This window comes from Ostrinia furnacalis, unplaced genomic scaffold, assembly GCF_004193835.3.
Source record: "Ostrinia furnacalis isolate ACB-3 unplaced genomic scaffold, ASM419383v2 OfSCF1231, whole genome shotgun sequence".
Lineage (NCBI taxonomy): Eukaryota > Metazoa > Arthropoda > Insecta > Lepidoptera > Crambidae > Ostrinia > Ostrinia furnacalis.
In genome coordinates this window covers 20,700-47,544 of record NW_021131470.1, presented here as the reverse complement: position 1 = coordinate 47,544, position 26,845 = coordinate 20,700, and the positions used below count along the sequence as shown (strand labels likewise).

Genomic DNA, 26,845 nt, shown 5'->3' with positions numbered 1-26,845 from the left:
ATTTTATTATAGAAAAATATTAGTTGTAAAAATTACTTTCACGCTAATCTCATGCACTCTTCATAAGCACTCGATATCTTCATGAAGTCGGTTAACAACTATCACTAACCTTTCACGTATTGTTTTTTGTATTAATTACAAAATATCGTAGCTCAGTCTTAACTCTCACACATTACAAGTACATAAGCAATAAGCATACTCTTAGTAGGTACAGAGAATATATTTTTTTTCCAAGATTCCATAGACTTCGTTATTGAGAAAGTGGAAGATCTCTTATCTCATACGTTGTGTGGTTTTGCGCATAGTGTAAATCGTTTACATAAACTTCAGTATTTCGATTGATTGATATTTTACGTACTTACGATCTTTAGGTATACCAAGCCCCACACAAATAGTTCATGCCTGTTTTCACCACCAATCGCTATTTTTTAAGTGTCCCCTTTAAAAACAAAATTCCTGTTGTGTTACCATAGGGGTCACTTAAAAATTAGGTATTGGTGGTGAAAACGGGCATCAGTCTTTTGGCCGGTGCTAAAAAGACTATGGCCCGTATTCACAAACGATGCTTGCTTTTGCTTAGGTGAAGCAGCAAATCGAACAAACAGCGTTGAATAGAGCTCTGTGATTGGTTTGTGTGTCACCCTGTGCGTCCACGCGCACTGTGAGACCTCTTACTAATGTTTGTGAGTACGGGCGTATGTAACGTGTCCTGTAGACCTAGGATGCGCGCCACGATAAGCGTTTATCGCGCCATTTTATCGATTTTACGCGATAAGCCCATACATTTGTCGTCTTCGTCGATAAGATTATATCACGGCGCATCCTAGCTTAGCAAATTAAAGTAAAACATTAGCATCACGTATCGAGTATGAATATCTCTTGCAGCAGCGAGTCCTCGAAGGCGGTAGGAAGCGGCGCGCGCTGCGGGGATGCATACCGCCACTCCGTCGTGAAACTCCTGCGCAAAATGGAACGGTATTTCTACAGTCAGCAAGTATAGAACCTGACCATTTTTCTAAGATAACAAAGTGAAATAAAAATCTTTGTGTTAAATTTTGACCACCTTGAAAAAAGGTAAAGCCCGGTCTGTGAGCACGTAGAATTTTGTCCAATGACCCCAAGCTACCCATCCAAATCGCTCGCGCGTAATTATATTACTGTCACGACTGTGCGACGCGCGCCCGCAGTGAGTGTGCGAGCGCGACAGCAACATAATTACGCGCGAGCGATAAGGATGGGTAGCTTGGGGTCATTGGACAAAATTCTACGTGCTCACAGACCAGACTATAGTAGGTTTATTGGGACTCTTAGACTATTATCACACTGCACCACGCGCGGCACAACACACTGACAACGCGTCTGCGCGCGGGATTTTTTATATGTACCCACGCGGACCGCGGCGGAGCGCGGTGCAGTGTGATAATCGCCTTAATGTCTTCTTAGCTTTTACCCTACCAGCGCTTCGAAACATGTTTTACTCTATTTACGAGTAGTTCCTCAAATACCGAGTTTAACCTTATTTAAAGGACCTACTTTCTAAATTAATTAGGTGGAAGTTGAATGTCCATCAGCTTTTCAACTATAGTGTGGCGTCTCTTTACAAACAAATAAATTAAAACAAGTGAAAAACAAAGGTATATAAAACATTACAAGTCAACAACACGGTATCGTAATAAACACATTTATTTCATACAAATCAACATACAACTTATAACCCATACATGCATAAATGCACTATGTACACAAAATGCTACAAAACTAAGATTGTAAATTCTTATATATAAATACAATATATAATAATTACATACAATCAAATGGCAAGCAATAAAATATTCAAGTGATTTATAATAAAACTACATAAAGAACAACCAAAACCAACACCATAAGTAAAATACGAATACATAAAATAAATACAAATTTAAACCATAATAAGCTACGCAGCTTAAGTTACTTATATTTTTAACAATAGCATTGTATTTGGTATTCAAGTCTTATTCATTCCAAAAACTACATTTTACATACACTTTTACTAAATACTTGTTAAATGCTACAACTTAAATTGATTTCAATTTAGAATTACCTTATAAAAATTAGTATTTTAATTTATACATATAATACAAATATAAATTGTGACAGCACTACATAATGTCATAATGAAACCGATATAAGATTAGTTATCACAGTTTGATCATTCTAACAAATATACAAGCCCAGACAATCTATATTTACATACAACACTTACACAATTAATAAGAACTTTTGTTCTATAATTAATGTTAAAACTAGATTTAAATTGAAGCAAAAACCTATGATTAGTAGAATTTCAATATCTCAAACTAATTAAATACTCAAGTTCCTTCTTGAATATAATTTCATGACTTGAATGTTGTTTGAAAATACGAGCGTATTGCCTACCTCGTGTGTATTTACCGCGGTGTAGCTGTTAGCCAACTAAACATTAATTGCTAGCCAGTAAACCAGCTGCTCTGCATGTATATTTATATTGATTCAGTTGATCACTAACTGCTATCCAGCTGATCATTAACTGCTATCTAGCTGATTCCTGACTGCTATTCCAGTTGATCACTAGCTACTATCCATCTGATCAATAGCCGCTATCCTGCTATCCATCTAATCACTGGCTAGTATCCAACTGATCACTAGCTGCTAGCCAGCATACCTAGCACTAGCGGCTAACTAGCAAGCCCCATAAACACTATCTGCTAGAAAACCGGTTAGCCATCTAGCTACTAGCCAGCTAACCATAGCAAGCTGCTATCCAGTTTATCATTAGCTGCTATCCAGCTACTCAGTAGTCACTGTCCAGATAGCAAGCCACCGATCTAACCAAGTCTCTAGATGCTATCCAGCTGATCACTAGCTGCTAGCTAGCTTATCACTAGCCAGCAAGTCAGCTGACGACTCGCCACCAACCCAATATCCACTATCTAACCTGTTGCACTAGCAGCACTAGTGGTCATCTAGCTAGCCACAGCAAGCTAGCCAGCTTCTATCCAGCTACTAGCCAGCTAGCCGCAGCAAGCCAGCAGCAGCCACTAGCCGCTGTCCTCGCGGACGGCGTACCTCTCGAAGAAGTGCAGCAGCTCGAAGCACACCTCCACCAGGATGAGCGCGATGATCATCCATTCCAGCCGCACGTGGTGTCTGTCTGCTGCCCACTGGGAGACCAGCTCGACTTCTTGTAGTATTGTCAAACGACATTCATGACTCGAGTGTCGTTTGAAAATACGAGCGTATTGTCCTGTCTCGTGTGTATGTCTTAGTGTAGCTGCTAGCCAGCTAACCATTAATTGCTAGCCAGTAAACCAACTAGCCAAATAACAACTAGCTGATTTGCATGTATATCCAATTGATCACTAGTTGCTATCTAGCTGATCATTAACTGCTAGCCAGCTAGCTACTATCTGCTAGCTTGTGAGCTACTATACACTAGTCGCCAGTCGCTCTAGTCAGCTCAGCTAAACTAGACTCAAGCTGCTAGCCAACTACGATTAGAACACTAGCCGTTAGCCATCTAGACACTAGTCGCTAGACACTAGTCGCTAGACAGTAGTCACTAGCCATTAGTCGATAGTCAGCTAGACTGGACTGTAGGGGGCCGTTCAAGTATTACGTAAGCAGATTTCTTACCATTTTTTACCCCCCCACCACCATTGTCATCAAAAGTAAGCAAAGCACTTACCCCCTCCCCCTATGCTTACGTAAACATTTTTAGTTATAAATGTTTTTTATATTGTCATTTTGAAAATAGGAAAATTCATGAAAATATTAGGTTTAACTGATACAAAGGACAAAAAAATATAATCAGAAATAAAGAACATAACAAACATAATTGCATCAACATAAACACAAATGATAACTTTCAATGCTTACAATACATTTAGTATCCAAACAAAACACGCGCGCGGGAGGCCGCGTGTTTTGATGATATGCGGACTACGACTCTCAAATTTCAATGGGCAATGTCGGCACGAGAGTTAATTATTAGACAAGTGAATAGCGCACGGTAATTTCCCTAATGTGCGGTAATTCCCCTAATCAGTTCTCAAAGCGAGTGCCTACGCATATGTATTATTTGTGGGAATCCCCGAAAAAACTTAAATAACTAACGATGACGTAATCATCATCTAGACCCCCCTACCCCCCGTGTCCCATAAGGGCTACCTTTTTCTTTTTTTATTATTTTCTATTGACGTTCATAAGTGCCACTTGTGGTCTAAACTGAATAAATATTTTTGATTTTGATTTTGATTTTTGATTTTGTCATCCAAAATAAGCAAAACAGAGCCCCCCCCACCCCCCCTTGGTGCTTACGTAATACTTGAACGGCCCCTAGCCGCTGTCCTCGCGGACGGCGTACCTCTCGAAGAAGTGCAGCAGCTCGAAGCACACCTCCACCAGGATGAGCGCGATGATCATCCATTCCAGCCGCACGTGGTGTCTGTCTGCTGCCCACTGGGAGACCAGCTCGAGGAGTTCCACGCAGTGGGCCAGACGCTCGTTGAGGACCTGGAATACGAATAAGAAAAATTTTATTTAACACAAAAACACGACACAATGGACAAAAATAATAAAAGAAAACCACAGAAGTATAGGTTTTTGTGCCAAAAAGGTGCCATTGCCCACTTATTACTAGCGTTCTTTTAAAAGGCGCACCACTTTTACATAAATATTTTTACTAATGTGGGTAGTGTAAACAATTTTATGTGCAACATTTGAAAGATGAGGTGTGTCGCATCGCAGTACTGTCCAAGTCTTATAAGTACACTGACGCAAATAACTATAAAGTTTTGGAGCGATTGTTTTGAGNATTTTTATTTTCAGATCTTTTTTCTTCATAACATTCATTGATCATATTGTTTTAATTAATAATGTTGTTACTAAGAACATACTTCAACTCATAATGTTGTTGTTCAGAATAATTTACTTTATAACAGACATACTCGTGTCTTTAAAAAAATCATATATAATTTAATAGAGTAGATAAGCATGCAGAGCATGCAGCATGAAAGCAAGCATGCAGCATGCATTGGTATCTCCTCGTCTCCGGCTTTTAAATTACACTCTAGGGGTAGGGCAGACAAGACTACGTGGAGTCGGTTTTGCAGCGATTCGTTTCTGTCACGTTAGTTTTGTGGCACAAAATATTGCCATTTTTGGACCATTTCAAATTAATTTAATGTTAAAATACGATTTAATACGAATATAGACATCATGATTTTCAATAATATGGATAAATACACTTAGAGTAATACATTTATGAAAACAAATATTAGGATACATCACATTTATGAATATTATAGTTATTTATTCGAATGATTATGAGTTTCAATCATTAGTATAGAAAAATATATGAAAACAAATATTAGTAAAAACTAAGTGTATGATTAGTGATATTATGAATGTCAATGATTATGTTTTTAAATATGTAGGTTTTAAATTTCTTATGAAGAATGATCATTATGGTATCAAATTGTATGAGAAATATTTTCGGACCTCCAATGATAGGAATTGAAAAGTTATGTAAGAAAACGCGCTACCGATTTCCAGATTGGCCGATAGGTAGCGGCCTGCACCCAGCGCCTTTCTTCCAAAGTAAACCAAAAAAATATTTAGTCGTCCCAATATTTGCACCTGACATCACTATTCCATGGATTACATCGCGGTCAGGACGATATGATCAAATATGCCAATTAATTAAGAAAATATGCGAGACGACTCGACCACTCCGAGGAGAAGCATTCTGAATTTCAATTATGTTGACTGGATGCTTGTTATTGTTTAGGTTCAAAATCAAAATCAAAATTATTTATTCAGTTTAGACCACAAGTGGCACTTATGAACGTCAAATATAAAAAAGAAAAGGTAGCCCTTATGGGGCACTTTACATGTCTCCTTATCTTTTGGGCCCTACCAGCGCTTCGAGACAAACATATGGCAAGTGCTGAGAAGAATTAAATAGTTGTAAGTATATTGGTCTTATTTTATATGATTATTATCTGGTTATAGTGACTTAGAACCTTTTAATTTTACTTTCCGCCTAGATCCAATAGGTAAAAATGGTTTTGTTGCGGATACGGTTATACTAGCATTTGTTTTTCTTGAATACTGCTAAAACGACAAAGCTCTCGGGCTCATTTACACTAGATAGGACTCTTACTCGTAGTATTTTTATCATTAGATTTTTGAAACGAGATAACATTTTGCGGTACCGCTCATACTTCACATTGTTTGTGAGCAAATACGATTCGAAACGAAACATTGCTATGAAAATGTAATCAGGCGCATATTATTCATGGAGAATACGATTCGAAACGAAACATTGCTATGAAAATGTAATCAGGCGCATATTATTCATGGAGAGATAATTAACTTTTAAAAAAAATAAAACCGACTTCAAATGCGTGAACACAAAAAAAAAACTAAAAATTGAAAATATTGGGTATAAAAAAGTTCATCCCCAATTTTCCACCCTTGGGGGTGAAATATTTTCTTCAAATTCGCATGAAACCACCCTTTTGATAATACCTATTCAACAAAAAAATAATCGTTCAAATTGATTTATAATCGGCGGAGATATTGCGTATAAAAAAGTTCATCCCCAATTTTCCACCCTTGGGGGTTGTTTTTTCTATTATTAAATTAAAATGGGACCACCCTTGAGGTATTACCTATACGCAGAAAAAAGATTTGTTCAAATCGGTTCATAATTGGCGGAGTTTTCGCGTAACAAACATAGAAAAAAAAAACATACGGGTCGAATTGAGAACCTCCTCCTTTTTTGAAGTCGGTTGAAAATAAGTTCTCGTTCATTACATACATTCTAGTACTAAAATCAATAATAAAACGATGAAATTCATTTGAATAGCTTTATTATAGAAAAATATTTATTGTAAAAAATACTTTCACGCTTATTCCATGCACGCTTCCTAATCACATAATCAGTAGATAGTCGTCAATCTCCATGAGATCGGTTATTTCGGTTAAAGACTATCACTAACCTTTATCTTACGAATTGTTTGGAATAATTTTATAATATAACATAGCTCAGTCTTAACTTTCACTCCGTGTAGGTATACAGTGAATAAATTCCATTAACAGCTATTTATTGCGAAAGTGGAAAATCTTTTACATCAGTATTTCATCTGATTAATTTTAGATTATTTGTATTACCAACTAGCTGACCCGGCGAACTCTGTTCCGCCTTAAAGGCAATAAATAAGCCATCTCAATTTTTCCTTATTTGCTCACCGTTTAGACCTACCCTGGACTAGGTACGACAAACATTTTAAAGCCAAAATCAGCTCAATCGGCCCAGCCGTTTTCGAGTTTTAATCAGACTAACGAACAGCAATTCATTTTTATTTATATAGATAGTAACCTGAAATAATATATAGGTTAATCATACACCAAATGCTTTCGCCAAATAGCGCTTTAAATAATCCGATATTTTGTGTGCAAACCCTTTAAGTACTTATGCCAGCTATCCTACCTAGGATGCATGTCACGATATAATTTTGTCAAGACATTTTATCGATTTTCAGCCCTCGTATTTGTCCTCTAAAAGACGATGACATATCGTGGCGCATACTAGGCCGTTCAGTTTCATACAAGTCTTTTGGTAAGTGAATAAAAATTCATCCTGTATAACGCGCTACGGACGTTTCCTATCTATAAAAAAGTTCATCCCCAATTTTCCACCCTTGGGGGTGAAATATTTTCTTCAAATTCGCATGAAACCACCCTTTTGATAATACCTATTCAACAAAAAAATAATCGTTCAAATTGATTTATAATCGGCGGAGATATTGCGTATAAAAAAGTTCATCCCCAATTTTCCACCCTTGGGGGTTGTTTTTTCTATTATTAAATTAAAATGGGACCACCCTTGAGGTATTACCTATACGCAGAAAAAAGATTTGTTCAAATCGGTTCATAATTGGCGGAGTTTTCGCGTAACAAACATAGAAAAAAAAAACATACGGGTCGAATTGAGAACCTCCTCCTTTTTTGAAGTCGGTTGAAAATAAGTTCTCGTTCATTACATACATTCTAGTACTAAAATCAATAATAAAACGATGAAATTCATTTGAATAGCTTTATTATAGAAAAATATTTATTGTAAAAAATACTTTCACGCTTATTCCATGCACGCTTCCTAATCACATAATCAGTAGATAGTCGTCAATCTCCATGAGATCGGTTATTTCGGTTAAAGACTATCACTAACCTTTATCTTACGAATTGTTTGGAATAATTTTATAATATAACATAGCTCAGTCTTAACTTTCACTCCGTGTAGGTATACAGTGAATAAATTCCATTAACAGCTATTTATTGCGAAAGTGGAAAATCTTTTACATCAGTATTTCATCTGATTAATTTTAGATTATTTGTATTACCAACTAGCTGACCCGGCGAACTCTGTTCCGCCTTAAAGGCAATAAATAAGCCATCTCAATTTTTCCTTATTTGCTCACCGTTTAGACCTACCCTGGACTAGGTACGACAAACATTTTAAAGCCAAAATCAGCTCAATCGGCCCAGCCGTTTTCGAGTTTTAATCAGACTAACGAACAGCAATTCATTTTTATTTATATAGATAGTAACCTGAAATAATATATAGGTTAATCATACACCAAATGCTTTCGCCAAATAGCGCTTTAAATAATCCGATATTTTGTGTGCAAACCCTTTAAGTACTTATGCCAGCTATCCTACCTAGGATGCATGTCACGATATAATTTTGTCAAGACATTTTATCGATTTTCAGCCCTCGTATTTGTCCTCTAAAAGACGATGACATATCGTGGCGCATACTAGGCCGTTCAGTTTCATACAAGTCTTTTGGTAAGTGAATAAAAATTCATCCTGTATAACGCGCTACGGACGTTTCCTATCGGCAGAGTAAATACAAATGAGTAGGTTATCTTCATAGAAACGCACCGCGCGCGGTTTGTATGTGAGCGCGCCAATACGTATGCGGCGTGCACGCACACACTGACAAAATTCGGCGCAACTCCCCGCTAATCCATTTTGATTATAAATTTATTTTGTCAGTGTGTGCGTACGCGCCGCATGTGTATTGGCGCGCTCACATACAAACCGCGCTCGGTGCGGTTCTATGAAGATGTCTACTCACGGACATTGCCCGCGGGCGGCGTGACCGGAGGGAGCGGCGAGCGTTCGGCGAACGAACGAGCAATATTCGGTTCGCGAGCGAACATCTAAGAAGACGATCCTGACGCACTCTCTTCAACGACTTTGCACTAAACGGTCTCAATATCATTGTAAATTTATACCGAATAGACAATTAATTTTATACAGTCCACTCTTTTCATAACTTCCACTACACTCACTATCGAAGTAACAGAAGATAACCTACTCATTTGTATTTACTCTGCTATTGGGCAGAAATCAGAATTATAAAGTAGAAACTGATTTTAGCAAAATAGTAAAGTAAAGCATAGCATCACGTACAGTTCTGGATCTGTCAATAGGCCGTATAGGCCGCGGCCTAGGGGCGGCAGATTTCAGATGACGCTTACTCGATTTCAGAAGATAACAGTTAAATAAAGATCCAACCCCACCCTAGCCTACGGGCGGCAAAACTGTAAATTCGCCACTGATCACGTATCGAGTATGAATATCTCTTGCAGCAGCGAGTCCTCGAAGGCAGTAGGAAGCGGCGCGCGCTTCGGGGATGCATACCGCCACTCCGTTGTGAAACTCCTGCGCACAAGGGAACGGTATTTCTACAGTCAGCAAGTATAGAACCTGACCATTTTTCTAAGATAAAAAAGTGAAATAAAATATCTTTGTGTTCAATTTTGACCACCTTGAAAAAAGGTAAAGCCCGGTCTGTGAGCACGTAGAATTTTGTCCAATGACCCCAAGCTACCCATCCTTATCGCTCGCGCGTAATTATATTGCTGTCGCGACTGTGCGACTGGCACCCGCAGTGAGTGTGCGAGCGCGACAGCAACATAATTACGCGCGAGCGATAAGGATGGGTAGCTTGGGGTCATTGGACAAAATTCTACGTGCTCACAGACCAGACTATAGTAGGTTTATTGGGACTCTTAGACGATTATCACACTGCACCGCGCTCTGCCGCGGTACGCGGGACGACAGATTTAATCATTGTATGCAAGTACCTCAGTTTGTATAGAAAACATGCGCGGCACAACACACTGACAACGCGTCTGCACACGGGATTTTTTATATGTACCCACGCGGACCGCGGCGGAGCGCGGTGCAGTGTGATAATCGCCTTAATGTCTTCTTGGCTTTTACCCTACCAGCGCTTCGAAACATGTTTTACTCTATTTACGAGTAGTTCCTCAAATACCGAGTTTAACCTTATTTAAAGGATCTACTTTCTAAATTAATTAGGTGGAAGTTGAATGTCCATCAGCTTTTCAACTATAGTGTGGCGTCTCTTTACAAACAAATAAATTAAAACAAGTGAAAAACAAAGGTATAAATAAAACATTACACGTCAACAACACGGAATCGTAATCAATACATTTATTTCATTCAAATCAACATACAACTAATCTATACTAATAATATAAATGCGAAAGTAACTCTGTCTGTCTTGCTTTCACGCCTAAACCACTGGACCGATTTTGTTGAAATTTGGCATAGAGATAGTTTGAGTCCCGGGAAAGGACATAGTATAGTTTTTATCCCGGTTTTTGAAACAGGGACGCGCGCGATAAAGTTTTTCTGTAACAGACAAAATTCCACGCGGGCGGAAAGCTAGTAACCCATAAATACATAAATGCACTATGTACACAAAATGCTACAAAAATAGGATATAATGTAAATTCTTATACATAAATACAATATAATCATTACATACAATCAAATGGCAAGCAATAAAATATTCAAGTGATTTATAATAAAACTACAGAACAACCAAAACCAACACCATAAGTAAAATACGAATACATAAAATAAATACCCATAATAAAATACATAGTTATCTTATATTACTAATATTTTTATTAACAACTAGCTGACCCGGCGAACTTCGTACCGCCTTAGCGTAGAGATTTTCTTAATATTTTTTTCCGTAAGAACCATCCTTGGACTTCCACAAACATTTAAAAAAAAGAATTATCGAAATCGGTTCAGCCGTTCACACGTGATGCCGTGACAACGCGAAACGGGTTTCATTTTTATATATATAAGATAAGATAGCATTGTATTTGGTATTCAAGTCTTATTCATTCCAAAAACTACATTTAACATACACTTTTACTAAATACTTGTTAAATGCTACAACTTAAATTGATTTCAATTTAGAATTACCTTATAAAAATTAGTATTTTAATTTATACATATAATACGAATATAAATTGTGACAGCACTACATAATGTCATAATGAAACCGATATAAGATTAGTTATCACAGTTTCTTAGTTATCATTCTAACAAATATACAAGCCCAGACAATCTATATTTACATACAAACAGCACTTCTTAAACTACATTACTTTTACAACCTGCTTGATTACAATTATCTGAACTTTAATTATAATTAATGTTAAAACTAGATTTACATTGAAGCAAAAACCTATGATTAGTAGAATTTCAATATCTCAAACCTATGAAATACTCAAGTTACTTCTTGAGTATCATTTCATGACTTGAATGTTGTTTGAAAATACGCGCGTATTGTCCCACTTCGTGTGTATTCACCGCAGTGTAGCTGCTAGCTAGCTTAATTGCTAGCCAGTAAACCAACTAGCCAAATAACAACTAGCTGATTTGTATGTATATCCAATTGATCACTAACTGCTATCCAGCTCATCATTAACTGCTAGCTAGCCATTTGCCACTATTTGCTAGCTAGCAACTATTTGCTAGCCAGCGAGCTACTATACACTAGTCGCCAGCCGCTCCAGTCAGCTTAGCTAAACTAGACTCAAGCTGCTAGCCAACTACGAGTAGAATACTAGCCGTTAGCCATCTAGGCACTAGTCGCTAGACAGTATTCGCTAGACAGTATTCGCTAGACAGTAGTCACTAGCCACTAGTCGATAGTCAGCTAGACTGGACTGTAGCCGCTGTCCTCCCTGACGGCGTACCTCTCGAAGAAGTGCAGCAGCTCGAAGCACACCTCCACCAGGATGAGCGCGATGATCATCCACTCCAGCCGCACGTGGTGCCTGTCCGCCGCCCACTGGGAGACCAGCTCGAGGAGTTCCACGCAGTGGGCCAGACGCTCGTTGAGGACCTGGAAACAATAGGCGTGATTGTAACTACTCGGTAACACTTTCCCGGACAGTGAACTGCTATAGCAGTCATAACAATTAAACTTCTATTGTATCTGGGTTACTGTCCGGGAAAGTTTTAAGGACTTGGGAATGTAGTAGGCATGATGGAATGGAACTGATCATTAAAGTCACACAAACGGGACTATTCCCACCTCTCGTTCCCACCGCTGCAACTCCTGTGTAGCCAGGATCTATAGCTTGACCGCCATAAAAAACCCTGCCAGCTATCCAGCTGCATACTAACAGCTATCCAGATTCTGCTGCTATCCAACTGGACTCTAAGTGCAATCTAGCTGAACACTAGTCGCTATCCAGCTGCCCGCTAGCCGCTATCCAGCCGCCCGCTAGCCGCTATCCAGCCCGCTAGCCACTCACCCGTGTCCGCCGGGCGACGGTGAAGCAGGCCACGGTGCTGGAGTAGATCCGCTCGAGCTGCTCCTGCTCCCAGTACAAGTCGCTAGCCGCTATCCAGCCGCCCGCTAGCCGCTATCCAGCCGCCCGCTAGCCGCTATCCAGCCGCCCGCTGGCCGCTATCCAGCTGGTCACTAGCTACTATCCAACTGGTCCCTAGTTGCTATCCAATTGGTCACTAGCTGCTATCCAGCTGACCACTAGCCGCTATCCAGTTGATAAATAGCTGCTATCCTGTTGCTATCCAGCTAGCCTCTAGCTGTAACCAGCTGACCACTAGCTGCTATCCAGCTGCTATCCTGTTGCTATCCAGCTAGTCTCTAGCTGCTATCCAGCCGCCCGCTAGCCGCTATCCAGCCGCCCGCTAGCCGCTATCCAGCCGNACTTTGGTTCTCCTGCGGATCTCCTCCATTCTGATTCGATCACGCAGGGAAAATTGTAATTAGCGATCAAAAATTATACTACAAGAATAAAAATCTATTCAGAAATTTTGATATCGCAGCGAAATGCGAATAGGTGAAAAACTACAAGGATTTTTTGATTTCGAGGTATACGACTAACAAACGCTCTCAAGTAGCCTCCACATGTCTCATAATCTTTTTACCCTACCAGCGCTTCGAGACGACCATTGGCAAATGCAGAGATGAAGCGTATATTACATGTTACCGGACGAATCTCAATCTTGATTCAATTTGAACATACACAGGATAGTATCTATGACTGAAATTGAACTGAGTTTTGTATGTTTTTTTTTGTGATACGATACGAACTTGGAATCATCATGTGAACCAACATTCTTCAGATCTTGAATCAGCTGTCCAACACTAATCTGAATGTTTTTTTATGGATAACAAGGCAGGTATTTGACCACAATCGCACCTGATTCTTCTGAATTCTGATGGACTATTTAAATTGAACTTAAACCAGGCCTGTTCATCTCTGCGAGTTTACATCGAAAACAAAACACGCACGATGGCCCACCTACAGGATACTATTCGACAAGGCCTCACATACGAGCGAACATTGACTCACGCACGCGTATTCTTGTGTATGATGGAAGAAAATAAAGAACTGCAGTGTGCAGTGCTACTGTGCAGTATTCAACTGCCTAAATAATAATAAAAACACAGAATGTACTTTTTGCGAAATCGTGTTATTTGCTGATGACACATCTTTGATTTTTAATATCGATAGAAGTAAAAATAACTTTGACGATGTAAATAATGCACTAATAAGAGTTTTAAGTTGGTTCACTACAAATAATTTACAACTCAATGCAAAGAAAACAAAATGTATAAAATTCTCTTTGCCTAACGTAAAAACAGTTAGTACACAAATAGAACTTAATAATAATGCAATCGATCTGGTAGACTCTACTGTATTTCTGGGAATTACCCTGGATTCAAAACTCCAGTGGGGCCCCCATATAGAAACTCTGGCGGGAAAGCTCAGCTCAGCGGCTTTTGCAATAAAAAGGATACGGTCATTAACCGATGTTTCAACAGCTCGCTTAGTCTACTTTAGCTACTTTCATAGCCTAATGTCATATGGAATCATGCTATGGGGCAAAGCTGCAGATTTTGAAACAATATTTATTTTGCAAAAACGTGCGATAAGATACTTGTATAAAATGAAAGCAAGAGCATCCCTTAGAGAATTGTTTAAAGAAATTGGCATTCTCACGGCCGCTTCACAATACATCTTAAACTGTATTCTATTTATTCAAAAAAATATTACTGAATTCAAAAAGAAAAGTGATATTCACCAAATTAACACTAGAAATAAAAATAAATTGGCTATACCCGCTTTTAGACTTAATAAAGTGTTTGCTACTTTTATGGGACAAGGTATCCATTTTTATAACAAAGTCCCTGATAAATATAAAGAGCTACCGTATAATAAATTTAAAGATATAGTTAAAGATCACATGCTTAAAAAAGCCTATTATACAACTCGAGATTTTCTTAATGATAAGTCATCCTGGGAGTAGGATTATGGTCCTCTCATGCTCGCACTAAAAAGAATTAAAATGAAAAGTAATGTATAAACTAATAATAATTTCTCAAATGTTATAGTGTCATGCTTCTCAATCTGGACTGTTACTTAGCTTTATTATTAGTTTTTTTTTTAAAGAGATAACTTGGAATTGTCATTCTCACTAAAATGTCTCTGGGGTGGTGGCGTAGTGAGGCGGGTCGTTACATTCCCTCTAATATGGTCGAGTGAAGCGATGGCTGGTTCACTCGTCATGTCTGTGAACAGGCGCTGCTTTCGGGGACTGGTCAATCCAAGTTATTCAAATTTATGTATGCGAGTCATTTCTACTAGTATCTTAATATGTAAGTCTAGATATTAGCACGTCACTACCTTGTTTAATATACCACGCAATCTTGTATACCCATTCTTATAAGATACACTATACAAGAATGCATGGTAAATTCAGTGAACTGCTCCTGAATCGAATGTACCTACTACTACTATTTCTATTTATTTATATTATCCGGCAGACAGTGGTGACTGAGTTTGTTGCGGCGCTTCTTCTCAGCACTTGCCAAATGTTGGTCTCGAAGCGCTGGTAGGGTAAAAAGATTATGAGACATGTAGAGGCTCCTTAAGAGCAAAATGACGATTTGTAAGAACTATTTATTAGTCCAAACAAATAAAGAAATTTTGACTTTTGACTTTTTTTGACTTTTTAAGTTGCCTCAAGACACTGAGAGGTAAATAAGTAGCTAATATTATTCATGATAATTCATGCTAAATCATGTATTTCCTCCGCCATTTTCCGCAGTTTGGCACCTCACGTCACATCATTTTACCGAAGTCAGCCCTATAGCTTCGGCGCAGTGCCGATCACAAAAATCAGCTAAATAATACTCGCTGAAGAAACTCTTTTCTTTAAGTGTAGACACAGTTAATGTATAAGTCCACTATTGCATGCCGTGGCAACCTATAATTAAGGCAGCACTTAGATTAAGTTAAATACGTTGTAAATATTGATTGTCTTCCAGTGTATGTCTTGTTGGTTGTCCTATTAAATAAATAAAATAAATCACTGACGTTTGTCAACAAAATGATGCTTGACAGGCTAAATTACACCATATTGTTAATGACATTGAGCATACATTTTTTTAAAAAACTTCGCGAAGTAAAACTTCTGTACGTAGTACTTATTATTCTGTGGCTTTACTTACAGTGCAGCGCACGGTTCTCGCCATGCCCCTCATATTATTACTATAGTCTGGTCGCCGAGCACGTAGAATTTTGCCCAATGACCCCAAGCTACCTATCCTTATCGCAGTCGCGACAACAATATAATTACGCGCGAGCGATAAGGATAGGTAGCTTGGGGTCATTGGACAAAATTCTACGTGCTCGGAGACCAGACTTTAGAGGGCGTTAAATTAATGACTGCAGATGGGGGGCCGTCCNCCCCCCCCCAAGGGATTAATTACATAAGTACCAAAAGATCAACAATCAATCACAGACAAAAACTTTGACTAAAATTGAATTGAGTTTTCATTGTTTTTTTTTTTTGTAATACGATACGAACTTGGAATCGTCATGTGAAACATTCTTCAGATCTTGAATCAGCTGTCTTACATTATACTGAATTAATTGTGAATTCTGATGGACTATTAAAATTGAACTTAAACTAAAGCCTGGTCCGTGAGCACGTAGAATCCCGCGACAGCAACATAATTACGTGCGAGCGACAAGAATGGGCAGCTTGGGGTCATTGGACGGGATCCTACGTGCTCACGGACCAGGCTTTAGCTAGTGACATCCTCACCTCTTTCTTATCCACGTTGGCTGCTCCATGCCTCTCCATCAACGAGGAGTGTTGCCTGACTGCCGCCGCTAGGGCTTCCAGCCGCGACTCCCAGGCCCCCAGTCGAGCAGACTGGGTCATGGCGTGGCTGGAATAAAGAATTTCGAATCATATGCTGGAAGCTTGTTCGTTCGTTTCAGCCGAAAGACGTCCACTGCTGGACAAAGGCCTCCACCAAGGATTTCCACAAAGACCGGTCCTGCGCCGCTCGCATCCAGGCGCCTCCCGCGACCTTCACCAGATCGTCGGTCCACCTAGTGGGAAGCCTGCTCACGCTACGTCTTCCGGCTCGTGGTCGCTGGAGAACTAGAATGATGATGATGGCGTGATGCTGGAAGTGTAGAGTCCGAATTTGTGAACAGGTAGAAATGATGACAAAATTAACTGAAAGTAACATCAATGAATCAAGCCAACTGGCTCATGGTGTGGCTGTAAAACAAAGGATTTGGAATTTTAAACTCAAAACGTAGAGTTGGAAATTATAAGTTGAAATACTGGCATGTTTCTTTGTCTTGCCTTAGGTGGCTAATCTAGACGCCTGGGGACACAGAGCTTGGAGCATACTCTGTAGACCTGCTCCCAAATGATAACCTAGGCCAATGTCATGAAGGATTACCAATTTACAGAGTAAATATAAATGAGTAGCTCATCTTCATAGAAACGCACGGGCGCGGTTTGTATGTAAGCGCGCATGCGGCGCGCACTNGTATAACATATATTTTTTTCAACTATTTCTGTCCAGCAGTAAAAGAGGAGTAGGCTTTACAAAATGACCATTTCACGCGGATTGAGGACACTAATCGCCTTAAGGACTTAGGAACGTAATAAGCATGATAGTAACCGATCGTTAAGAATATGAGAATATAACAGGCATGATGGTAACCATTTTTTGCGAACTTGGGAGTCATTTGCATGATGGTATTCATTCTCTGAGGACCTGGGAGTTACCGATTGTAAATATTATCTAAGGGGTAGTATTTAAACGAGTGACTGTAAATTTATGTTGTAAGTGTCAAAAATAATTAATGTGGGCTAAATAATTACTAAGTGAGCGACTGAGTGCGAGTGACGAAAAATCAAAAGAACAGCAAATTGCAAAAAAAAATTGAGTTCCTTAAAATACAAAATGAGAAGCTTCATAATATTTGAGCGACCTAATATTTGATTGAGTGTCAACGTTAGGTCCTGCATTTTTTTCAATATTTGGCAAATGATTTTTTTATACTGAGCGGTATTTTTAACTGTAATGAAGTGTTTCGAATGCAAAAACTACTTTGAAAAATACTATTATGAGCAGCGTATTATGAGCCTACATTTAAATAAAAAATGATCTTATGAAATAAATATTTGACGGAACACTATTCTAGTAGCGAAAAAAATAAATCATTAAAATTTAAGGGTAGGTAATCAAATGAAACAATGTATTACGAAAAATGAAATAAATTTGAAATTTTCTTAAATCGAATCAACAAAAAAAAACAAAATAAAATAAGTCGCTTCTGTCAACCCAAAAAAAAGTAATCTTATTAATAAGGTTCATTGGTACCTATGAGGATTGAGGAGCTCTACCTACTCATTGTCACTGTATGATAAGTGCTGGCTTGGACTTAGCGGGCCCTCCTCATTTTCTTTTTTGTCCAATAGGTATCAGTTTTGCTTCCAGTGGCGGTGTTGTTAGTTTTAGCCGAATTGCTAGACCCAAAACAAACATTGCATACATATTTTGTTAAAAATTCGGGACAGTCGCCCCGCCCCCATTCGAATTCGCGCGCTGTAATAATCTGTAGTTTTCATTAAAAAAGCGTATCAAAATAAAAAACATGAGACCTCAAATATAATATCAGTAACCAATAATCATTAATAAAGCAGCTCACAAAATTTTGCTTAGAATTAATTTTTTTGTAGTTCGTTCAGTAAAACCTCAATTAGAAAAATCTAATGTATCTTCATATTAAAGTTGCTCTCTCTGTATTTCTAGTCGCTCACTTAGTAATTTAGTCGCCCGGATAGTATTTTTATGTCTGAAATGTAATAATTAAAACCCACATTTTGTAAGCTCGTTCTGGATTTTATTATTGATCAATATTCGTCGTTAGTTTGGTAAATTTTTCGCTTACTCAAATTCATACCGCTCAAGGTATTAAAACAGTATGCCATCATCAGTCGCAAAGTTTTTTTTTAGTCGCTCGTTTTATAATTCCCCTTATCTAAGTAAGTAGCTTGTGTCACGTTGTGGGTTCACCACAATAGTTCAGTGCAGAGGCGCTTCAGCATTCTTCGAACCTTAACTCTAGCCAGTAAGTCCAGATATCCAGCTGACCTCAAGCCGCTATCCAGCTGAACATTAGCCGCTATCCAGCCGCCCGCTAGCCGCTATCCAGCCCGCTAGCCACTCACCCGTGTCCGCCGGGCGATGGTGAAGCAGGCCACGGTGCTGGAGTAGATCCGCTCGAGCTGCTCCCGCTCCCAGAACAAGGTCGCTAGCCGCTATCCAGCCGTCGCTAGCCGCTATCCAGCCGCCCGCTAGCCGCTATCCAGCCCGCTAGCCACTCACCCGTGTCCGCCGGGCGATGGTGAAGCAGGCCACGGTGCTGGAGTAGATCCGCTCGAGCTGCTCCTGCTCCCAGTACAAGTCGCTAGCCGCTATCCAGCCGCCCGCTAGCCGCTATCCATCTGATCACTAGCTGCTATCTGTGCCGGTATGCACAATACTAAATCTCTTCATATCTTATCTTGATCACGTTCACAGTGTCAGCACATTTATCACGTATAGTGCTGATGCTGTGACGTCATTTACCTTTAATCTATATCGTATAAATAGTCACGCAGTTCGTGTTAATAAACAGACTAACATCAGAGACTAATTGTTATTGACTAATTGTTAGTAGTATGTTTACTGTCTTGAATACCAACTGTCTTATTCATACGGTCTCCCAACAGTGGCACAAATTGGTGACCCCGACGAAGATGGCACAAATTGGTGACCCCGACGAAGAAGACGACCCTGACGAAGATGACACACTATCCATCCAACCTCTAGCCGCTATCCAGAGATCACGAACGTCTATCCAACTGATCACAAGACAGTTGACGCCAGCACCATTAGCTACAGCTGAAGACTACCACCGCTCACCCGTGTCCGCCGGGCGATGGTGAAGCAGGCGACGGTGCTGGAATAGATTCGCTCGAGCTGCTCCTGCTCCCAGTACAAGTCGGGCGTGTCTAACAGGTCTGACTCCACGTTCAGCTGGTGCCGTAAGGAGAACAGCTCGCCTAGCTTGCGGACGATCTGTGAAGAACAAGGTTTCATTCATACAGGGCGACTTTGTTATCAGTATCCAAATGTTTTTAATAAGATCGTTAGAACAATTTGACAATACAACTTTATCGTAATTATTTTTAATTGTGGTATTTTTCGCAAAAAAAATTATTTAAAGTCTAATCCGCGGGTGCCCATATCTTAAGTTTTAAAGGTTATTGCTTATTTTCGCTCACCGTTATGTCTATTAAGCTTTGCAGTTAACTGTGTGCACGTATTTTTCCATGAACGAAGCAAATTTTCCACGTGAGTCAATTTGGAAAACGCGCGCAGCGGATGAAAATAATTAAATATGGAGAAAAGTTTTGTTTTCTTTACGTAAATCAATTAAGTTACTGATTCTGAGTCGATCCTGAAAATTTGGATAGTGATACAAAAATCACCCTGTATAATAACGTCTCAGAGGCGACTTTACTTACAGTGCAGCGCACGGTTCTCGTCATGCGCCTCATATTATTACTATAGTCTGGTCGCCGAGCACGTAGAATCCCGTCCAATGACCCAAAGCTACCCATCCTTATCGCTCGCGCGTAATTATATTGCTGTCGCGACTTTGGGACGGGCGCCCGCAGTGGGTAGCTTGAGGTCATTGGACGGGATTCTACGTGCTCACGGACCAGGCTTTACCTATCCTTATCGCTCGAGAGTAATATTGCTGTCGCGCTCGCACACCCAATGCTGCCGCCCGTCGCGACAGCAATATAATTACCCGCGAGCGATAAGGATAGGTAGCTTGGGGTCATTGGACAAAATTCTACGTGCTCGGCGACCAGACTTTAGAGTGCGCTAGGTTAATGACTGCAGATGGGCGCTAAATGGGCTAGAGACGCCTCTTAAAACATTTTAAAATAAATGTGGCGTTTCGATCTTACTCAAAACAATTGAGACCAATACCAAAGAATTAATTACATTAAGTACCAAAAAATCAACAATCAATCACAGACAAAATCTTTGACTTAAATTGAATTGAGTTTTGAGTGTATTTTTTTTTTGTGATAAGATACAAACTTGGAATCATCATGTGAACCAACAATTCAACATTCTTCAGATCTTTAATCAGCTGTCCAACACTATTCTGAATCAATTTCTGAATTCTGATGGACTATTAAAATCGAACTTAAACTAGCTATAGTCTGGTCTGTGAGCACGTAAAATTTTGTCCAATGACCCCAAGCTACCCATGCTTATCGCTCGCGCGTAATTATGTTGCTGTCGCGCTCGCACACTCACTGCGGGCGCCCGTCGCACAGTCGCGACAGCAATATAATTACGCGCGAGCGATAAGGATGGGTAGCTTGGGGTCATTGGTCAAAATTCTACGTGCTTACAGACCGAGCTTTAGTGGTTGTCTCACCTCTTTCTTATCCACGTTGGCTGCTCCATGCCTCTCCATCAACGAGGAGTGCTGCCTGACCGCCGCCGCTAGGGCTTCCAGCCGCGACTCCCAGGCCCCCAGCCTGGCCGACTGGGTCATGGCGTGGCTGGAATAAAGAATTTCGAATCATATGCTGGAAGTTTGTTCGTTCGTTTCAGCCGAAAGACGTCCACTGCTGGACAAAGGCCTCCACCAAGGATTTCCACAAAAACCGGTCCTGCGCCGCTCGCATCCAGGCGCCTCCCGCGACCTTCACCAGATCGTCGGTCCACCTAGTGGGAGGCCTGCCCACGCTACGTCTTCCGGCTCGTGGTCGCCACTCAAGAACTGGAATGATGATGATGGAATGATGCTGGAAGTGTAGAGTCCGAAATTGTTTGTAGGTTGAAATGATGGCAAAATTAACTGAAAGTTACTTCAACGAATCAAGCCGACTGGGTCATGGTCTGGACAAGTAAAACAAATGACTTGGAGTTTTAAACTCAAAGCGTAGAGTAGGAAATTGTAAGTTGAAATACTGGCATGTTTCTTTGTCTAGCCTTAGGTGACTAATTTAGAGGAGGTGGAATTGTGTAAAGCAATCGTAATCATTTGACAGTTCATAACGTGCGATTATTCTGTCAAACGCTTTGTTTAACTGAATTTATCGTCGTAATGAACTGTCAAATGATTACGATTGCTTTACACAATTCCACCTCTGCTTCCAAATGATAACATGTGCCAATGTCATGAAGGATTACCAAGTGAAGACCCTTATTAATCTTGCTTGTACAATCATCCTTGATGACATGGGTGAAGCTGATTTATAAATAAAGCATAATTACCTGAATGTGAACTTCTCCAATAAGTTATCTTTGTGAGGCACCAGCACAAACCCTTCTTCTTGTAGGTAGCATTTCTTCCTATGTAAACAAACAAATCAATTTAAAAAATGTCTCTTATGAACCAGTTTGGCCCTAAGGCTAATTAGAGAACGCCAAATGGTATTAAGTTGCCTTATGTACTGTGTTTTAAGTGCATATAAGTTGAGAATAAATTGAATACTTACGCATTTGGTTGATAGCAGTAGGTCATGACTTCTCTTTCCTTTTCAACCACATCTCTTGGGTAGCTGTCTACTTCAAACCTAAATAAAAGTAGACATTTTGTTTAGCAGAACAAAAGTAATGAACTAAAAACTAAATCTTTAATATTCTTTAATTAGGTAGATCTATACCAAAAAAATGACCAAAGTATTTTATTTTCAAAAATTTTAGGAGAATTAATTTTAAGATTCATGATAAATGAACTTTTTAGAGTGGTTGACTGTTTGATCATAAAATTTTTCAAGTTATTTCATAAATTGTGTTGGCATTACTATCCTTTAAACTGCTTATTACATTAATGCACCAAATAAATGTTTTTCTTTCATTGTAATTGCAATATAAAAACAAGAATGCAATAATAATATGACCTTGTTATTGGTCTTGAGATGAAGTGAACTTGCCCAGATAAGGCATAATAACTTTTGGTATACAGTAGAATCCCGATTATCCGGATCAATTAAAACCAGGGGTGTTCCGGATAATCGAAAATCCGGATAATCGATTTCAAAGTAAAATCAAACAAAAATTAACTTTTTACAATAGAAAGGGTTTTCAATACATCATTTAGAGTCGAAAAATCGACATCTTAGACCATTGGATGAATCCATTTCTTTTAACAATGAACTAAGACGACGTCCGTACCGTGTTACGGTGGCGGTGCCTTCCGTTTTTATGAGTCCGGCCAGACCCTAAATCGGTAATTAGAAACCGTGAAGAATGAATCCGGATAATCGGATATCCGGATAATCGAAGTCCGGATAATCGAGATTCTACTGTAAATTAATTTATGTAACAAGCTAAAGAAACAATAATTGTCAATTATTATTTTACCTGCGAACTAAGTCTAACACATTGCTGGCCTCCAGCTCAGTACAATTCCAGAACACCACGGCTCCTTCGCGGAAGAATATGATCTGTCTTGGCTCCGAGCCAACGGAGTACACTGCATTGGCTATCACCACATCGCCCACCTCTTGTGCTTGGAGCCTGGTGGAAACAAATAAGTGTAATTCCTATTACAGGTTTTAGAAACAAATTGTAGTAACCAAAAAACATAAGGCATACCATTTAGTATTAAGTAACATCTAGGTACTGGCACTAGTAAATAATTCCAGCTATAGCTGGAATATAAGTAAATATAAAGTGTCTTATAAGACACTTTTTACTATTCAAATAAATAAACTTTACTTTCAATATTTCACATGATTTCACATCATTGCATCACTCAGTGAACAATGGTAATAACTCAAAAAATACTTTACGTGGCCGGTTCGTAGAGCTTCTGCTGCACCAGGGCCTCTTTCAAACCCTTCAGGTCATAGCTGTTTGCAGTCACGTACGCCAGAGTTAGGTAATGACCTTCCTTCTTCGTCAGATCATCTAAATCAGCCTTCTTGTGAATTATCTTCTTTTTCAACGGTATACTCGAGTTTTCTAAGGCTACGGTAGGGTGAATAGCATCGCTGGAGCTTTTCCTCGCTATTATAACACGGGGCAAGTTAAATAAATCTCTCTTTATCGAGAAAAACCTACACTGCTGCGAGATTTGCTCCGGCATATTCAAACATTTTATATAAGAACTACGCACTGAATTACACACAATTCTGGATAAATAGACCGTCATATTGATAGCGATAAGTAAATATTTTAAGAAAATATCTAACTTGAGCTTAAATAAAAATTATTACATAAAATATTGAGGTTATCTGCAAAGTTTACTTTTTCGAAGCTGTCATTTTTGACATTTTGACAATTTGAAAATTTTTTTGACGTTTTTTTATTTTAAGCTAAAAGAAATATTTTATACATCTTAACAATCAAAGTTTCAGTACAATAAAAATAATTGTTTATTAATAAATTCTACATTCATTTAATGCAAATAAAGCATACTATGTGTTTATTTAATCAGATTTAATCACACAAGTTTTTTTTTCAATCGTTGTTTCTTTTGTGATTTTATGATAATGTTACTTGATAAAAACTGCACTAACAGACATTTGTTATTATGATGACCATCTACTTGTATTAGAATTTACTTCAGTTTAGTATTATCACAGATTGACTAGAAAATACCAAGGTTTGGTGATGAACACTCAATTTTAGAACTTTATTATTCTTTTTGAAATAAAACATGTTGATTTTGATTAAAATATTTTATACTTTCAGCAAATCACATTTATTTTCTTCACATTTAAAGGCACTAACCACCAGTCAATCAATACTCATTTATTAGGTCTGGAACGGGCATAATCATCGTCAATACTAACTAACTACATAATAAATACATAATACTACTTACAACATTTGACTTAAATATACATTTTTCATTTTCATTTAAATTTTTACACAAAATAATTATTTACAAACTAATCTTGAACAGACTTCAAACTGAATAGACAAAGTTTAATTAATATTTTAGTTTCCTTTGATCACCTCTAAATAAATTATAGCCTGACCAGGAACATAAAAACCCTGGCATAGAGGNACCGGCAGACAGTGGTGACTGAGTTTGTTGCGGCGCTTCTTCTCAGCACTTGCCAAATGTTGGTCTCGAAGCGCTGGTAGGGTAAAAAGATTATGAGACATGTAGAGGCTCCTTAAGAGCAAAATGACGATTTGTAAGAACTATTTATTAGTCCAAACAAATAAAGAAATTTTGACTTTGACTTTGAAAAATCTTGCTTGTCCAATATCATCCTTGTTTGACATGGTTGAAGCTGATTTATAAATAAAGCGTATTTACCTGAATGTGAACTTCTCCAATAAGTTATCCTTGTGAGGCACCAGCACAAACCCTTCTTCTTGTAGGTAGCATTTCTTCCTGTTTTAAAAAAAAATAATTTAAAAAATGTCTCTTATGAACCAGTTTGGCCCTAAGGCTAATTAGAGAACGCCAAATGGTATTAAGTTGCCTTATGTACTGTGTTTTAAGTGTATATAAGTTGAGAATAAATTGAATACTTACGCATTTGGTTGATAGCAGTAGGTCATGACTTCTCTCTCCTTTTCAACCACGTCTCTTGGGTAGCTGTCTACTTCAAACCTAAAAGTAGACATTTTGTTTAGTAGAATAAAAGTAATGAACTAAAAACTAAATCCTACTAATATTATAAATGCGAAAGTTTGTGTGGATGTCTGGATGTTTGTTACTCTTTCACGCAAAAACTATCTTTAATAGTCTTTAAATTTTGAAAATTAAATTTTTATGTTCATAGTTATAACCTTTTTAGAATGGTTGGCTGTTTGAACATAACATTTTTCAAGTTATTTCATAAATTTTATTGGCATAACATTAAACTTAAAAAATCCTGCTTATTAAATTAATTGAATTAATTAAGTGATCCAAATAAATGTTTTTCTTTCTTTCTAATTGGAATATAAAAACAAGACATCAATATGACCTTGAGATGAAGTGAAATTGCCCATATAAAGCATAATAACTTTTGGTTTATATGAATTTATGCAAAAATAATTATCAATAATAATTTTACCTGCGAACCAAGTCTAACACATTGCTGGCCTCTAACTCAGTGCAATTCCAGAACACCACAGCACCTTCGCGGAAGAATATGATCTGTCTTGGCTCTGAGCCAACGGAGTACACCGCATTGGCTATCACCACATCGCCCACCTCTTGTGCTTGGAGCCTGGTGAAAAAATACAGTGTGACTCCTATTACAGGTTTTAGAAACAAATTGTTGTAACCAAAAAACATAAGGCATATCCATTTAGTATTAAGTAACATCTAGGTACTGGTAATAATAAATAATTTTCGCTATAAGACACTTTTTACTATTCAAATAAATAAACTTTACTTTCAATGTTTCACATGATTTCACATCATTGCATCAGATATTGAACAATGGTAATAACTCAAGAAATACTTTACGTGGCCGGTTCGTAGAGCTTCTGCTGCACCAGGGCCTCTTTCAAACCCTTCAGGTCATAGCTGTTTGCAGTCACGTACGCCAGAGTTAGGTAATGACCTTCCTTCTTCGTCAGATCATCTAAATCAGCTTTCTTGTGAATTATCTTCTTTTTCAACGGTATACTCGAGTTTTCTAAGGCTACGGTAGGGTGAATAGCATCGCTGGAGCTTTTCCTCGCTATTATAACACGGGGCAAGTTAAATAAATCTCTCTTTATCGAGAAAAACCTACACTGCTGCGACATTTGCTCCGGCATATTCAAACATTTTATATAAGAACTACGCACTGAATTACACACAATTCTGGATAAATATACCGTCATATTGATAGCGATAAGTAAATATTTTAAGAAAATATCTAACTTGAGCTTAAATAAAAATTATTACATAAAATATTGAGGTTATCTGCAAAGTTTACTTCATAGAGAAAAGTATAGGTTTACTTTTCCGAAGCTGTCATTTTTGACATTTTGACAATTTGAAATTTTTTTTGACGTTTTTTTATTTAAGGCAAAAAGAAATATTTTATACAATACATCCTAACAATCAAAGTTTCAGTACAATAAAAATAATTGTTTACTTAAGAA

General features: G+C 38.4%; 1 protein-coding gene across 8 annotated transcripts; it reads right to left on the bottom strand.

The window, feature by feature from the left end:
• Nucleotides 1–620: 620 nt before the first annotated feature.
• LOC114351957 (required for meiotic nuclear division protein 1 homolog) lies at nt 621–26,678 on the bottom strand. Of its 8 annotated transcripts, XM_028303323.1 has the most exons (10): nt 26,220–26,676; nt 25,822–25,977; nt 25,296–25,373; nt 25,074–25,151; nt 21,225–21,351; nt 19,748–19,840; nt 19,106–19,168; nt 12,201–12,268; nt 3,085–3,165; nt 621–958 (listed from the first exon to the last, which is right to left on the bottom strand). In XM_028303323.1, the coding sequence occupies exons 1-10, from the start codon at nt 26,579–26,581 to the stop codon at nt 856–858; spliced, it is 1,209 nt and encodes a 402-aa protein (XP_028159124.1). In that variant the 5' UTR covers nt 26,582–26,676; the 3' UTR covers nt 621–855. The 8 variants fall into 8 exon arrangements, with proteins under 8 accessions (XP_028159124.1, XP_028159128.1, XP_028159122.1 ...); XM_028303327.1 differs by lacking the exons at nt 19,106–19,168; nt 25,074–25,151; nt 25,296–25,373 and adding exons at nt 22,070–22,147; nt 22,294–22,371 and having other exon boundaries at nt 3,085–3,188; nt 12,224–12,268; nt 19,685–19,840; nt 26,220–26,678; XM_028303321.1 differs by lacking the exon at nt 19,106–19,168 and having other exon boundaries at nt 19,685–19,840; nt 26,220–26,675.
• Between the last annotated feature and the right edge of the window lie 167 nt (nt 26,679–26,845).

What these genes read in the sequence shown, in the direction of transcription:
- LOC114351957 (XM_028303327.1), bottom strand. Translation starts at nt 26,581, where the DNA reads ATGACGGTATATTTATCCAGAATTGTGTGTAATTCAGTGCGTAGTTCT. An exon ending in AAGCTCTACGAACCGGCCAC is followed by an intron (nt 25,978 to 26,219) that starts GTAAAGTATTTC and finishes TTTTTTCACCAG; the next exon opens with GCTCCAAGCACAAGAGGTGG. An exon ending in TACTGCTATCAACCAAATGC is followed by an intron (nt 22,148 to 22,293) that starts GTAAGTATTCAA and finishes TTGTTTACATAG; the next exon opens with GAAGAAATGCTACCTACAAG.